At 48.1% G+C, this 15,248-nt stretch overlaps 1 protein-coding gene across 2 annotated transcripts in view; it reads right to left on the bottom strand.

Moving 5' to 3' along the window:
• Window positions 1-215: 215 nt before the first annotated feature.
• Window positions 216-15,248, bottom strand: part of DENND2A (DENN domain containing 2A) — a 103,662-nt gene continuing 88,629 nt past the window's right edge. Inside the window, exons 14-19 of one of the 2 annotated variants that reach the window (XM_060305229.2) lie at window positions 9,252-9,429; window positions 7,585-7,626; window positions 3,928-4,045; window positions 3,287-3,532; window positions 1,591-1,677; window positions 216-693 (exon numbers count right to left, since the gene is read on the bottom strand). In XM_060305229.2, the coding sequence (XP_060161212.1) occupies window positions 662-693; window positions 1,591-1,677; window positions 3,287-3,532; window positions 3,928-4,045; window positions 7,585-7,626; window positions 9,252-9,429 (703 nt within the window). In that variant the 3' untranslated portion in view covers window positions 216-661. The remainder of the gene's footprint in view (window positions 694-1,590; window positions 1,678-3,286; window positions 3,533-3,927; window positions 4,046-7,584; window positions 7,627-9,251; window positions 9,430-15,248) is intronic. The other variant, XM_030854005.3, reaches the window with a different exon arrangement.

The following is a 15,248-nucleotide window of genomic DNA, read 5'->3' as shown; positions in this document are numbered from 1 at the left end:
CAGCTCATCCCAGGAACCCAAATCCTTTTACTGTTGTTCTCTTTCTTCCTTTTCAGCACAGATTTGACTCCACTCCACTACCTGCCAGTCCTTTCCCCAAGAGGACTCCCGTCCCGACACCTGTGGTGTGGTGTGGTGTCTGTAGTGTCTGTAGGCGTCGCCACAGTGCTCCCCCCTTCACCCCGCACTTGTCCCCAGTTCTGCCCAGAGGAGCACCTGGGGGCCGCCCCTTCCCATCTCCTCCTCTTGGCTCCAGAGCACAACTGCCAAGCAGGATGAACCAGGGAGAGGTGACACAGGGCAGGACAGTTGTCTTAGCCTTGGCATAATAAAAGGAAAACCCAAACACTTTTCTTTTTTTCTTTTTAATATCTAAGATAAAAAAAATTAAAAAAACCCAAAACCAACAACCAAAACAATCCGTTTGAATGTGCCTGGTCTCAGGTCCCATTTCCAGTGCTGTTCTAAAGAAGCGGCACCTTCCGGTGGCTCGGGGGGTCCCGGGTCCTGGGGAGAGCCCAGTGGTGGCCGGAAACCATCCCGGCCTTTATCCCAGCCCCTGGGACAACCAAGGACCCAACATTTCAGAAAGACCACCAGGACTGTTTTTAAGACACGCGGTTGCCCCAGGAAAAGTTCTCCCTGGAGGCTGGATTGAGGGCTATTTCTTGTGGAGAAACTTCATTTTATTGCCTAAAAAAAGAAAGTGAGAACATTTCACCAGGCAGACAAAGGGGCTGAGTTAAATCCTGCTCTTTTCACCCCAGAGGCAGTGCAGACAAGTGTGGCCTCCCCGCCCCCCCCAGAGCTTCACCCCAGAGCTCAGGAGAAGTTGGGGGACTTCGCCCTGCCTGGCTGCCCTCCTCGTGCCTCCCAGTGAAAAGGGGTCTTCCTCAGACTTGGGGAGTTTTGAAAGGAAGCATGTCAGAGCTGTAGATGTTGCTTCTGAAACGGTGATACAGGAAGCACTGACTGTAACACATCCCTGAGAGCCAAGTGAGGAGAAAACTCCCAGCAGCGCGGGAGGCAGGCGGTCCCTTCCCAGGCAGCTGGCCATCCTGGCTGAGGCACCGGCACGCCCCCTGCAAGTCCTCCGTGGGGTCCTCCTCACCGCAGTTCCTCCTTACTGGGGCCTGCTTCCTCCTTCACCTTTTTCGCTTTCTTCTCCTGCTCCCTTTCCTAGCAAGGGCCTTTTTCCTGATTAACTGCAGTCCTTATGAAAATTCTTACATTTCCACCTTTTGGGGGCATCATCTGGAGGCTGGTCCAGGTCTTTACTGCCAGACATCTTTCTCTGGTTCCATTCCTCATGCTTCTAAGCCCAATACCCCAGAAGGTTTAAGAGTGTGGGAGATAATAGTGAAAGAACAGCAAGGCAGCCAGGGGCCCAGGAAAGCAGGGAGGGGGCCATTTGCGTCCTTTGCTTACGATCTGGGGACAGATTAGAACAGGTGGGTAAAATGCTGACTTGGCCCACTCGGTGCAGGCCTCAGAGCTCTGCATTATTAGGCCCCGGCTCTAGGGGAGGGAACTGGCCAAGACCCCATGGTCCGGAGGCTGCTGATGGGAACCGAGACCCCTAGGCCTCACCTAGTCCCTTCAGGAACTTGTTGACACCACTGTGTTCTCCACTGGGGAGTGTTTCCAGGTACTCTTGGGCTCGGACCTCAAAAAGACCTGTTGACAAGAGAAATCCCAGCCATTTTAGTTCCTTCTCTTCGTGCTTCTAGACATATCCATTTCCTTACTGCCATAGGAAAGAGAAACCTTGCTTCTGAGATGAAGTTGCTCCTATAAACATGCTCTGAATCATGAGATTTATAAGGGCTTGTACTGCCCTTATAATTGTCCAACCTGTGCAATAAGTGTCTTTGGAAAGCTGTAAAGCTAGCTCGTATGTGTAATCCTATCTTTACTGGACAAACGCCTTGCAAGCATGTACACCGTGCCAGGCCCGCGATTTCAAAGATGAACCAGACGGCCTTGGCTCGGGAGCTCCTGAGGGCTCCCTTTTCCTCGCATTCTCCCACAAGAGGGCCCCTGGCCAAGTGCTTTGGCCTCCTGGGAACCCGGCTGCCATCTGCAGACTCAGGAGGGCGGGCAGGCCACCTCTGAGGGCCCTTCAGTTCTCACCCGGGACTGGAGCCTCAGGCACGCTGTCTTCATCTCTTACTGATCTTCCACAGACGGGGCTCCTTCTGTGCTACTTTTAAGCCTTATGTCTCACTCTCTCTATCAAATAGTGATCTGTGTACCCAGCAGGTCTTCTATTAAAAGGAATCCTTTCACCAGGAGTTGTGGGACTCATACTTGCTAATCCATTTTCTTTTGTCTCTTCAGATAGCACTCATCAGAACGCCTCAAGTGTGACAGACTCCCTTTCTGCCTTGCAAAGAGCTCTGGGAATGCAGAGCTTTGGTTCCTCAGATCAGTCTCTGCAATCGCAGCCCCAGAGGACACCAAGGCCTGGGCCAGCTGCTTCCCTGGCCCCCACCCTGGTCACTGTGAGGCATCTCCTCAGTGTTGAGCATCTTTCCCCTTCTCGGGTCTAGCTCCCATCTGGGATAGCCTTTACTGACATTTCTAGTTTTTAGATTCCCACAAGGACTTAAAATGATGTAAGAAAGAGATGGGAACCGTTTCATCCTCCTGGTGCACACTCCCTGCTCCTCCATCACTAGAAGCGTGATGGAGTCCAGCAACAGGGACAGGGAGACTAGGAGAGACAGGGGAACCTCACGGAGCGAGGGCTGGGGCGGGGCTGGGCGGTCTCGCGGAGCGATGACCCACAAACTCCACAGGTTGGGGCAGTCTCTGCCGTCCTGCCTCCCCCATGGCCAGCCCGCTGGGCTCAGTGGCACCACGTACAGTGGAGGGCGTGGGGCCGTCCTCTCCTCCTCTATCCCATCCCCAGGTCCCGGAGGAGAGGCTGAGGAGGCAGGGCAGAGGGAACCAGAGGAGGCCTGAGGAAAAGGGAGGGGAAGGGAAGGGTGTCCTTGAGACTTTCGTTGAGCTGGGGAGAATAGAACAGGAGGGAACTTGCCACCAGAACCTGCAGTGTGGTTCTGGGAATGGGAAGCAGAGGGGAAGCGACGCCTGAGGAGACGGCAGGACATAGGGGCAGTTTCCCCAGCTCAGAGGTGGCGAGAATGAACGTCCTCCAGAGAAGGCTGCATGCTGTTCCCATCCGTGCCCTGGCCCCCGACCTTCCGCCCTGCTCAACACCCACCCGGGGTCTGGGCATCTCTGGCTGCCTCAGCCCCCCACAGGGAACATGCCTCCTGACCTTTGGCATCCTGCCGGCGCCGCTCCCGCTCCTGGATGAAGCCCCGGAACGTCTGGGTCTCCATGAAGACCTCCAGGAACCGGCGGAGGCTCTTGGAGGAGACGGCTTTGCGGAAGGCCTCTCGCTGCAGGGTCCTCTCCTCTCGCTCGCCCGCCGTCAGGAACAACGAGTAGTGGCCCACGATCTCCACGAAGAAGCGGACAAAGGCTTCGGATACCACTTCGTTCAAGGGGCTGGACTTGGGGCCTGAGCAAAATGGGGAAGGACCAGGACCGGTGAGGGCGGAGGGCTGAGGCAGAGCCTTTGGGACAAGCCAGGCACTAAGACAAGGATGCTAGCTCCCTGGATGGCAAACTGCAATGATCCACAAAAAGATTACCCACAGTGAGCATTCATTTCTTCCCACCTTTAAACAGATATTTTAGGGCCAAAATGGGGTGGGACAAGTCTTCCCCACAGCTCATTGTTAGAATGAGGTCCTGATAGAGGGGATGAGCGCCCAGCCTCTCTCCCTGTATACCTCTCTTGCCTATTTTCCTGCTTAACCCAGTGCCAAGTGGGACAGATGCCCATAGTCCATTTGCTCCCTGACTCCAATGATGGAAGAGGGGGTGCAGTCTGGGAGGTGGATGAGCATTTACCACGCTTGCAGTCTGGGGACCTGTCATCCTGGTCACTAGCCAGGTCATTCCTCTGTTCCAGAATGTGTTCCAGGGCTACCTGAAGCTTCCGGGGCAGAATGGAATCCTCGTCATCCATCTGTAAAGCAGAAAAAACAGGTGGGCCATCGCCCCGGTGCTTCTGGGGATGGTGGCTGCATCCTGGCCAGCAGGACACATTGGACACTGCAGGGCAGGCCTGGCAGGGTTCCTGGTTTAGTGGAAAGAACACAACTTAGAACTAGAGGTCTGAGGTTTGAATCTTGATTCCACTTTTTACAAGCTATGTGAGCCTCAGTTTCCCCACCTGTAAAATGGGCTACCAATCAGTATCTACCTCACCATGAAGATTAAATGCACCATATAAGACGGTGATGAAAGAAACTGAAGAAGATATAAATTAATGGAAAGATATTCTGTGCCCATGGATTGAACGAATAAATACTGTTAAAATGTCCATACTACTTAAAGCCATCTATAGATTCAATGCAATCCTTATGAAAATTCCAATGACATTTTTCACAGAAATAGAAAAAACAATCGTAAAATTTGTATGGAACCACAAAAGACCTTGAATAGCCAAAACAATCTTGGGGAAGAAGAACAAAGCTGGAGGCATCATAATTCCTGATTTCAAACTTTATCACAAAGCTACCGTAATCAAGATAGTATGGTACTGGCAAAAAAACAGACATATAGACGAACAGAACAAAATTGAGAGCCCAGAAATAAACCCGTACATATATGGTCAGCTAATATTTGACAAGGGAGCTGAATATTTAATGGGGAAAGGATGGTTTCTTTCTTTTTTTTTTAAAATAAATTTATTTATTTATTTATCTTTGGCTGCACTGGGTCTTCATTGCTGTGTGTGGGCTTTCTCTAGTTGCGGCGAATGGGGGCTACTCTTCCTTGCGGTGTGCAGGCTTCTCATTGCGGTGGCTTCTCTTGTTGCAGAGCATGGGCTCTAGGTGCATGGGCTTCAGTAATTGTGACATGGGGGCTCAGTAGCTGTGGCTCACGGGTTCTAGAGCACAGGCTCAGTAGTTGTGGTACATGGGCTTAGTTGCTCCGCGGCATGTGGGATCTTCCCGGACCAGGGATTGAACCCATGTCCCCTGCCCTGGCAGGCGGATTCTTAACCACTGTGCCACCAGGGAAGTCGGAAAGGCTGATTTCTTAAATAAATGGTGTTGGGAAAACTGGACATCCACATACGAAGGAATGAAATTGGACCCCTATCTTATACGAATGAAATTGGACCCCATCTTATATGACTCACAAAAATTATGTGGATTAAAAAAAACTGGATTAAAGACTTAAGTGTAAGAACAGAAACTGTAAAACTACTAGAAGAAAATATAGGTGAAAAGCTCCTTGATATTGATCTCAGCAACAATTTTTTGGGATCTGATACCAAAAGCACAAGTAACAAAAGCAAAAGTAAACAAGTGAGAGTACATCACACTAAAAAGCTTCTGCACAATAAAACAAACAATCAGCAAAATGAAAAGGCAGCTTACAGAATGGGAGAATATATTTGTAAAGCATATATCTGATAAGGGGTTACTATCCAAAGTATATAAGGCACTCATACAACTCAATAGAAAAAAAAGATGGGCAAAGGACATGAATAGACGTTTTTATAGATGTGTATGTACGTGTATATACGTGTGTATGTGCATATATGCACATAGATACACATACACACAATGGAATGTTATTCAGCCATAAAAAAGAAAGAAATACTGGGCTTCCCTGGTGGCGCAGTGGTTGAGAGTCCGCCTGCCGATGCAGGGGACACGGGTTCATGTCCCGGTCCGGGAAGATCCCACAGGCCGCGGAGCGGCTGGGCCCGTGAGCCATAGCCGCTGAGCCAGCGCGTCCGGAGCCTGTGCTCCGCAGCGGGAGAGGCCACGACAGTGAGAGGACCGCGTACCGCAAAAAAAAAAAAAAAGAAAGAAATACTGACTTTTGTGATAACATGGATAGACTAATACTAAGTGAAGTAGATAAGACAGCAAAAGGTAATACTGTATGTTCTCACTTATATGTGGAATCTAAAAAAACTGAACTCTGGGAATTCACTGGTCATCCAGTGGTCAGGAATCAGTGCTCTCACTGCCAGGGTCCCGGGTTCAATCCCTGGTCAGGGAACTAAGATCCTGCAAGCCCCGTAGTGCAGCCAAAAAAAAAAAAAGTTATATATATATATATATATATATATATATATATATATATATGAACTGAACTCATAAAAATAGAGAGTAGAATGGTGGCTACTAGGGGCTGAGGGGTGAGGGAAATGGGGAAATGTTGGTCAAAGGGTACAAACTTCCCGCTATAAAATGAATAAATTCTGGGGAATCTAATGTACAGTTTGGTGACCATAGTTAACATATACTTGAAAGTTGTTAAGAGAGTAGATCTTAAATGTTATCACTACACAAAAAAGGTAATTATGTGAGGCAATGGGGGGTTAACTAACCATACTGTGGTTATAATTTCTCAGCGTGTATGTACATCAAATCATCATGCTGTACATTTTAAACTTACATATGATATGTGTCAATAATATCTCAATAAAGCTGGGGGGAGATTAAATGCAACACAATTAATTTGTGAAAGTGCCTGGCACCTAGTGGCTCCTCAATCAATGTTTCCCACTGTCCCCTACCTCCCACCTCATGGGGTGGCTAGTTCTAATCCGGGGACTCGGGTCAGGGCAGATGACCAGTATTTTTTTTTTTTTTTTTTAACCAGTATTTTTTAAAGCTGGCTTTATGATCTGGGTCTCAAAGCAGGAAGGCCTTGGGATGGGCCTACCCAGAGGGGCTTTGGGAAGTGAAAGTAGATGGAACTAATGATAAAAAACAGGCATTAACATATATAACTTTTCAGTGGCCATTCCAAGTGTAAAAGCAGTCCTTCAGAATGCCCAGAAAGCCTTTATGTAATGATTCTTTGCAAGACCTGATAGGAGTCAGGCCTTTCTGGCAAGTGATAACAAGAAACTAACTGTGTATTACTTTCTCTGATAATGAAAGTAGTTTATAATCATTATAGAAAATATATGAAAGTATCAAAACAATTAAAAATCACTCATAATCTGTCTCCTTTTCAGTCTCCCATCCCAAGACGACCAGAATTAATGTTTTGGTGAGTTTTCCTTTCAATCTTTTTTAGAGTTTTATATATATATATATATTTTTTTTTTTCTTTCTTGTTTCTATTCTTTTTTTTAAAAAAACAAGGTCAGCAAAATAGTGTATACAATTTTGCATTCTGATTTTTCCACTTCATATCATATCATGAAATTTGTTATCAAATATTATTGAAAAGCATGTTGAAAAAAGACAAGTGTCCATAGTTATAACCTATACAAAGATTCTAATTGTCAGTAAACCGTTTTGTGACAGAACACGTGGGAATCGATCCTTTGTCCAAAGCCCTCCTCTTTGGCCCCGTCTTCTGTCCTATCCTCAGTCAAGCCCTGGCCAGGGACTGCCCAAGCCCCTTGACCTGTTGTGCAATTTCAGGCACACAAGGGAGCCTTTCCGTAGCTGGAAAGCTGAGCTCCAAACAACAAAGAGCTGAAAACAGAGCAAGCAGTGGGTTGAAGCTGCACTTCTTACTCACCTGTCTGAGGAACCGATTGTTGACAAGATCGACCACAAGGACCTATGAGATAAGGAAAAGGGACTATTATTGTTACCAGGGCTTCCGGGATACAGAGATGGACTCTTAGCCTTCTTCCTTCTTGGCACCCAGAGTGGCAGCAGGGCTGGGGGTGGAGGGGGCCATTTGTGGTTTCCTGACATTGCCACTGTAGCCACAAACGATGAAGAAGGGAGGTGGGGCAAAGGGCTTTCCAGAAACACACACACTTTCAACACTGTAACTGCAGGCTGGGACGTGTCTGGGCCACAAGCTGGACTCCCTGCCCTGTTCTCGGACTGGCTGAGGCAAAGCCACTCAGACTGTTTTTTAGCGTGTGGGTCACTGAGGAGGCGCTAGAGGCCACAGCCCCCCATCGTTCCCATTCCACTCGGTTCTGTCACACCCCCACCCACCAGGCCTCCCTCCTCCTACCTCCCAGTGACACACTTAGCCCTGTCATTTGTTTTAATAGGGTAGGAGGGGAGAGACCCAGAGGACTGGACCCAACGGGAGAGTAAGTCAAGCTACAGGTGCTGGGCTTCCATGAGTCAAGGCTTTCAGGCTAAAGCGCCTCCCTCCTCCCTCCTCAGAGTGAGGCTGAGACCCAGAGCCACAACTAGGGTGAAGCAAGTGAAGGGCCTAGGGCACGAAACTTAAGGAGGCGCTCACTCATAGGATCATGCAAGTGGCCGAGCCCCAGGCCTCAGCGTGGGCCACTGGCTCTGATGGAGGATGAGCAGGGGGCCTGGATGGCCACCATGATTGCACCAGCAGCGGGAATCATGGGCTCTGACACATGGCCCAGGAGTTAAGGGAGCGCTCTCCTTCCTTCTCACACCTTCTCCTGGGGTAGAACTGAGCCATTTGCGGGATTGAGGGTACCCAGGCAAACTCTTTGCAGTTCACAAACCCACACTCAAAGACCTGAGTCTGATGGTTAATATTTAACGGGACTTTAGGACTCTCTGGGCAATTAGAGGAGCTGCATCTGGGGACACGGGGAGGATTTCAGGCCCAGGGGTTCCCTGGGGGTTCAAGACTGCGCAGCGTCATTCAGTCCCCACGGTTCTGCTCTGACTGCTGGAGTTCTCAGTACACGGGGACAGACTATTTAGAGGAAGGGGCTGGGACTAAACATCCACAGAAATGCCAAGGGCTTTCCTCACTTGGATGCTAACCTGAAAATCCAGAACGCGATCATTAAAAACATTTTGGTTGTGGTCTTTTTAACTGATATGGAAAAGGACCTCCTTGTAGGAGCACAGTCTTTGTCAAGACTTCGTTATTAGCCCAAAGATAGTTTCCAGTTATTGTTCGCTCTTTGTGTGCTGTCTTCCCCCGGTGCTGCTGGGTGGAGAAGGGAAGGATAGGGTGGATGGCTATTTACGGATTAGGTGTATTAAAATCTGGGTAACTTGTTGATTGCTGCCCTTCTCAATGGGTATACATGGCAGTAGGTTCATTTAGAGGGGAAACCGAGTCTGCAGTCACTGAGGGTCTACTGAAGCCGACTTGGGGCGGCGAACTCCCAGACAAAGCTGTGGGGTCCCCCTGCTCCCCGACCCTGCCTGCTGGCAGAGCCACAGCCAGCACCTCCCCTCTGCCCCGCCCCACAGGCAGGGCACAGGGGACCTCCCTGAGCTCACCTCTTCCAGCGGCAGCTCCCTGAGCAGCGGCAGCGAGCTGGTGAGCAGCCCAATGAGGAAGGGGGTTGGCGAGCACACGATGTCGATCATGGCAGGTGGCAGCACAGGGATGTAGGTGTGCTGCCAGGTGAAGGGGTAGATGACCGCCACCATCGCGTGGCAGCACGTGGACAGGGTGCTGCAGTGGGGAGAGAGGGGAGAAAGGGCCGGTTTAGGGGAGGTGGGCAGCCTCCACGGGGAAGCCAGAGAGAGCTGTTCACACTCCAGCTCCCATTCATTCCTTCTCCGTCCCAAAACACCCCCAAACAACAAAAGCCTCTTTTCTCATGGGTACTCCTTCTCTTATTGAAGATGCTTTGTATGCAAACACACAGTCTCTCCGCCAAGCATGAAAGCCTAGGTGTGACCAAGGGAAAACAGGGTAAGTCCTTCAGTATTCATGTGCAGCCGTCCGCTCCAAATGGCTCGGTTTGTGTAAAAGCGAAACTCACATACAGTTGCTTCTTGCTCAGAATCCAAAACACAGAAAAATAACAACATTCAGAGAAATAGTCTCTCTTAAAGCAGAATGATCATAATGCAGCCTTTTAAAAAAATATATATTTATTTATTTATTTAGGCTGTGCTGGGTCTTAGTTGTGGCACATGGGATCTTTAGTTGCAGCATGCATGTGGGATCTAGTTCCCTGACCAGGGATCGATCCCAGGCCCCCTGCATGGGGAGCATGGAGTGTTACCCACTGGACCACCAGGGAAGTCCCATAATGTAGCCTTTTATTGGCAAACGCTGGGCCTTATGAATCGTGCGTGATCCACAGCGCTTTGCTCAGTGCCTGGATTCAAACTCAGTTTGTTGAATGAAGGGTGGATTATTTGGGATTATCACTTTGATATCAGTTCTGTGGAGCGGAGCCGCAGCGCAGTGATGACTGGCGGCCTTCCGAGATGAGTGAGAGCAGACTTTCTCTTCTTCCTTGCAGCCGTTTCTTATCGCTACTGAGCCTGCTCACAGCAGCTCCCCTCTCCTCTCATTCTAATATGCTGTTTCTAAAATGCTATGGGATTGGAAACTTCAGAAGCTTGTTAGAAATGTCTAAGGTAAGAATAAAACAAAAGTGAGGGCCCAGTGGATTCGTCTGTGAGTATACCAAGTCATCTTCAGGGCCCTGTAACCAGCATTTCATTTGTTAGGACATCTTTTGAACATTTGCCCTGGTTCTCAGCTGTGCTCTGTTTACGTAAAGTTGCAGGGAAGCTGAGTTCTGGATAGATGAATGCTCCTTTACTAGGTTCCCATGATGTCAGGCACCTATAATCTCATTGTCATAAAACTTTCCTGAGGCCGTTTAAAAAAATCACTTAGCTCTGGTTTACTTAAGGAAAAAAGAGGTGGATTAAAAGATATTGGCTAGGGACTTCCCTGGTGGTCCAGTGGTAAAGAATCCGCCTTACAATGCAGGGGATGTGGGTTTGGTCCCTGGTGGGGGAACTAACATCCACATGCCGCGGGGCAACTAAGACCACACGCCACAACTACGGAGCTCCCACGCCTCAACTAGAGAGCCTGTGTGCCACAAACTAGAGAGCCGAAGCGCCACAACTAGAGCGAAGCCCACGCCCCACAATGAAGAGCCTGCAATGCCTCAAAGAAGGTCCTGCGTCTTAGCCGCAGCTAAGACCGACACAGCCTAAAAAATAAATAAAATAAATATTAAAAAAAAAATGAATTAAGCCAGGCAGAAAGAGACAAATATTGTTTGATTCCACTTATATGAGGGACTTAGGATAGGCAAATCCATAGAGACAGAGTAGAATAGAGGTTAGCAGGGGCTGGCGGAAGGGAGAGTGTTGCATTGTTGCTTAAAGGGTACAGAGTCATAGCTGAGATGATGAAAAAGCTCTGGAAAGGGATAGTAGTGATGGTTGCAAACACCGTGAATGTACTTAATGCCACTGAATCGTACACTTAAAAATGATTTAAATGGTAAATTTTATGGTTATGTATATTTTACTGCAATAAAAAAAGCAGGGCTTCCCTGGTGGCACATTGGTTAAGAATCTGCCTGCCACTGCAGGGGACATGGGTTTGAGCCCTGGTCTGGGAAGATCCCACATGCTGCGGAGCAACTAAGCCCGTGCACCACAGCTACCGAGCCTGTGCTCTAGAGCCCGCTCGCCACAACTACTGAGCCCGCATGCCACAACTACTGAAGCCCTCGCGCCTAGAGCCTGTGCTACACAACAAGAGAAGTCACCGCAATGAGGAGCCCGCCCACTGCAACGAAGAATAGCCCCCGCTCACCACAACTAGAGGAAGCCCGTGTGCAGCAACAAAGACCCAACACAGCCAAAAATAAATGAATAAATTTATATATATATAAAAGAAAGCAATCCCCCCCAAATCATTTAAATTCCTCTGAATCTAGTGAGTTCCTCTGAATCTAGTACCCCCTGAGACATCCTTAAAATATACACTAGCCCTCTTTTCTATCCTGCTCCGACTTTGGGGCCCCTAACCTAATAAGGGTAATGTTGAATCTTGTCCATTTATCAGCATGTCTCCTAACCTTCCTGTTCTCAATCTTAGCAAATAGTCAATCTCCTAATACTCACTGGAGTCATGAAATGCCTCTTAGTAGCATAGCATCCACATATTTCACTGACATTTGGTCTTGTGTTTTCTTTCAAATGATCACCCCCAAAATGAGAAAGATGCTACCCCAACACTTTTGTTTTTATCACTATAATACCTTCTTTATTAGCTGAGTAAGGGTGAGACAGACTAAAGTTCAGACTTATACCAAGGAGAGCAACATCAATAATTCAGCCAGCAGCTTGGGGTGAAGTGACTCCTGCCTTTCAAAGGATCTTCTTGAAAAGCACAGCAGCTTTTTTTCTTAAGGCATCACTTTCTCCTAGATATCAAGAACATTGATACTTTTAGTGAATTGCTTACCATTTATGTTTAATTTCCTTGATCTATATAGATCACTGAATGTGTTGAATTCACTTTATTCTAAATCTTTTTGATTTTTAGGACTAATCTGTATTTGTGTGTGGCCAGTCTACAAATTTGATCTGCTCAAGTACCATGGGTGTGAGGTCATGACTTAGAAAACTAGAAGGACATTAAACTATAAACAAGGATAGTTGTGTCTAGAACAGGTTTTTGCAGACTATATTTACAGCCCATTGGGGGTCTTGAAATAATTTCAGTGGGTTGTTATTAGCATTAAAAACAACTACCGGGCTTTCCTGGTGGTGCAGTGGTTGGGAGTCCGCCTGCCGATGCAGGGGACGCGGGTTCGTGCCCCGGTCCGGGAGGATCCCACATGCCGCGGAGCGGCTGGGCCCGTGGGCCATGGCTGCTGGGCCTGCGCGTCTGGAGCCTGTGCTCCGCGACAGGAGAGGCCGCAGCAGTGAGAGGCCCGCGAACCGCAAAACAAACAAACAAAACAAACAAACAAAAAACCCAAAACTACCACAGAAAGAATAGAATAGAAAATAAGAGAATATGTTGCATTTTTTCCAGTTGTAAATGACTATCTGTGTGTATTATGTGGGTGGTATATTGGGTCTGAATGTAAAATGTATTTCTTTTTAAAAAATTATTTATTTTTTTGGCTGCATTGGGTCTTAGTTGTGGCACGTGGGATCTTTGTTGCGGCACGTGTGCTTCTCTCTAGTTGTGGCGTGTGAGCTCCAGAGTGCATGGGCTCTGTAGTTTGCGGCACGTGGGCTCTCTAGCTGAGATGCGCAGGCTTAGTAGTTGTGGCACACGGGCTTAGTTGCCCCGTGGCATGTGGGATCCTAGTTCCCCGCCCAGGGATCGAACCCGCGTCCCCTGCATTGGAAGGCAGATTCTCTACCACTGGACCACCAGGGAAGTCCCTAAAATGTATTTCTTATTGGGGACTGCAGTAAAAAGGCTTGGAAGCCAATGATTTGGACGAGAGAACTGGTGGGGGCGGGGGGTGGAGACAGGTAGACAGTGATGGTTGAGTTGGAATTTTGACATTTACGTGTTTTACTAGGATGTTGGTTTTCATTTCCAAGTGACTAGAGGGAGTCCCTTAAAAGAGACCCTAAGAAGGAATTCCCTGAAGGAAGCCTTGTGCATGAAATCCACGTCTTTTTATAGCACATTTGTTGTTAAGTTCCTAAATATTACTTGGAGAAAGAGTGGATCATGCGATGGTCCAGGCCACAGACGCTGTCATCCACGGTCTCTTCAGCAAGTCTTTGAAACTCTCACTTTAGTCAATTCACTAAAGGAGAATAAAAATTTAGCACTCATGTTTAACAGTCCGTTTACAGGGGACTTCCCTGGTGGTCCAGTGGTTGAGAATCTGCCTTCCAATGCAGGGGACGTGGGTTCGATCCCTGTCGGGGAACTAAGATCCCACATGCTGTGGGGCAACTAAGCCCATGTGCCGCAACTACGGAGCCCACACCACAACTAGAGAGCCTGCACCTAACTAGAGAGAAGTCCATGAGCTGCAACGAAAGATCTTGCATGCCGCAACTAAGACTCGATGCAGCCAAAAATAAATACGTAAATATATAAATAAATATTACAAAAAAGAGTCAGTTTACATTTCAGAGATGTGATTTAAGCATTTTTGACTCCAGGGAAGTTATAGAATCACAGAATTTTAGTCCTGGAAGTGATTTTAGAGATGGAGTGCATCGTCTTTTGAATTTTATACTAACAAGCCCGAGGCTAAAAGATGTTAAAGTAGGGACTTCCCTGGCAGCGCAGTGGTTAAGAATCTGCCTGCCAACGCAGGGGACACGAGTTCCAGCCCTGGTTCGGGAAGATCCCACATGCCACGGAGCAACTAAGCCCATGCACCACAACTACTGAGCCTGCGCTCTACAGCCCATGCTCCACAATAGGAGAAGCCACTGCAATGAGAAGCCCATGCATCACAACGAGGAGTAGCCCCCGCTTGCCACAACTAGAGAAAGCCCATGCACAGCAACGAAGACCCAACGCAGCCAATAAACAAATAAATAAAATTAAAATAATAATAAATAAATAAATAAATAAAATAAAAGAGGTTAAAGTAACCTCTGCATTCAGGATGGGGGGAGAGTGGGGACAGAGGAGTTCTGCAGACTTGGGATGGTAAAGAGATACACACTGAGGAATGGAGGTACGAAGAGGCCCGGCCAGAAGCCTTTGGGTTTTTCTCAGTCGCTGCAATAGAAAAATACAACTGTTTTTTCCCAACTCAAAGAAAAGGCCTCCCGCCCTTCTGTTTTCTTTTGGCCTCATCCCTAGAAGGAGAAAGTCTAATGGGTTCTCCTTTCTCTGTGCTGCTGCAGCGCTTTGTGTCTCCTGGCTGAAGCCCTGCAGGGCCGGGGTTGGGGGACAGGGTGTGCCTGGCTTAGGTGCAGTGAGTGTGAACCAGCTGGACTGGGAAGGTGTTGGAACAAGTTGAGAAGATAATGATGAGCAACGCCAGAGCTAGATACATCGGGCCGGTGAATAAATGTCACAAAAGAAAGAAGAAATTCATTCATTTCACTGGAACGCAGGGAGCTAAAGGATAACTGTACTCAGTTTGATGACAACTCACTGCATCACCTGTTGGCCATGTAGCTAGGTGCTGCCACTGTTTGTGATTTCTCCTAACAAGTGGTTTTTGTTTGTTTGTTTTTTGAATAGTCTGATTCGCTGTTGCAGCTGGGTCCCAATGTTCCACACCTGGTTCCCACTGCCACCTCGTTAGCTGGCACCTGTGGAACCCAGCGTGTCAGGAGCCACATGGCAGGTGGGCAGTGCTGGCAGCGTCACATCCCTCTTGCTTTCCAGCTCCACCAATATTCTAAACAAAAGTTCTGCCTCTTGAAACACTATAAGGAAAGGTCAGATTCTGTATATAATACAGCTAGTGGCAGCTCTTCCCCCAAAATAAATGGTGGAAGAGAAAAGAAGGGGTTATTCTGAGTGTAGCCTGTCGAAATTTTATTCCCCAACTCGTGAAGGCT

This window comes from Globicephala melas, chromosome 9, assembly GCF_963455315.2.
Source record: "Globicephala melas chromosome 9, mGloMel1.2, whole genome shotgun sequence".
Classification (NCBI taxonomy): Eukaryota; Metazoa; Chordata; class Mammalia; order Artiodactyla; family Delphinidae; genus Globicephala; species Globicephala melas.
This window is presented reverse-complemented; position numbering and strand designations above follow the sequence as displayed.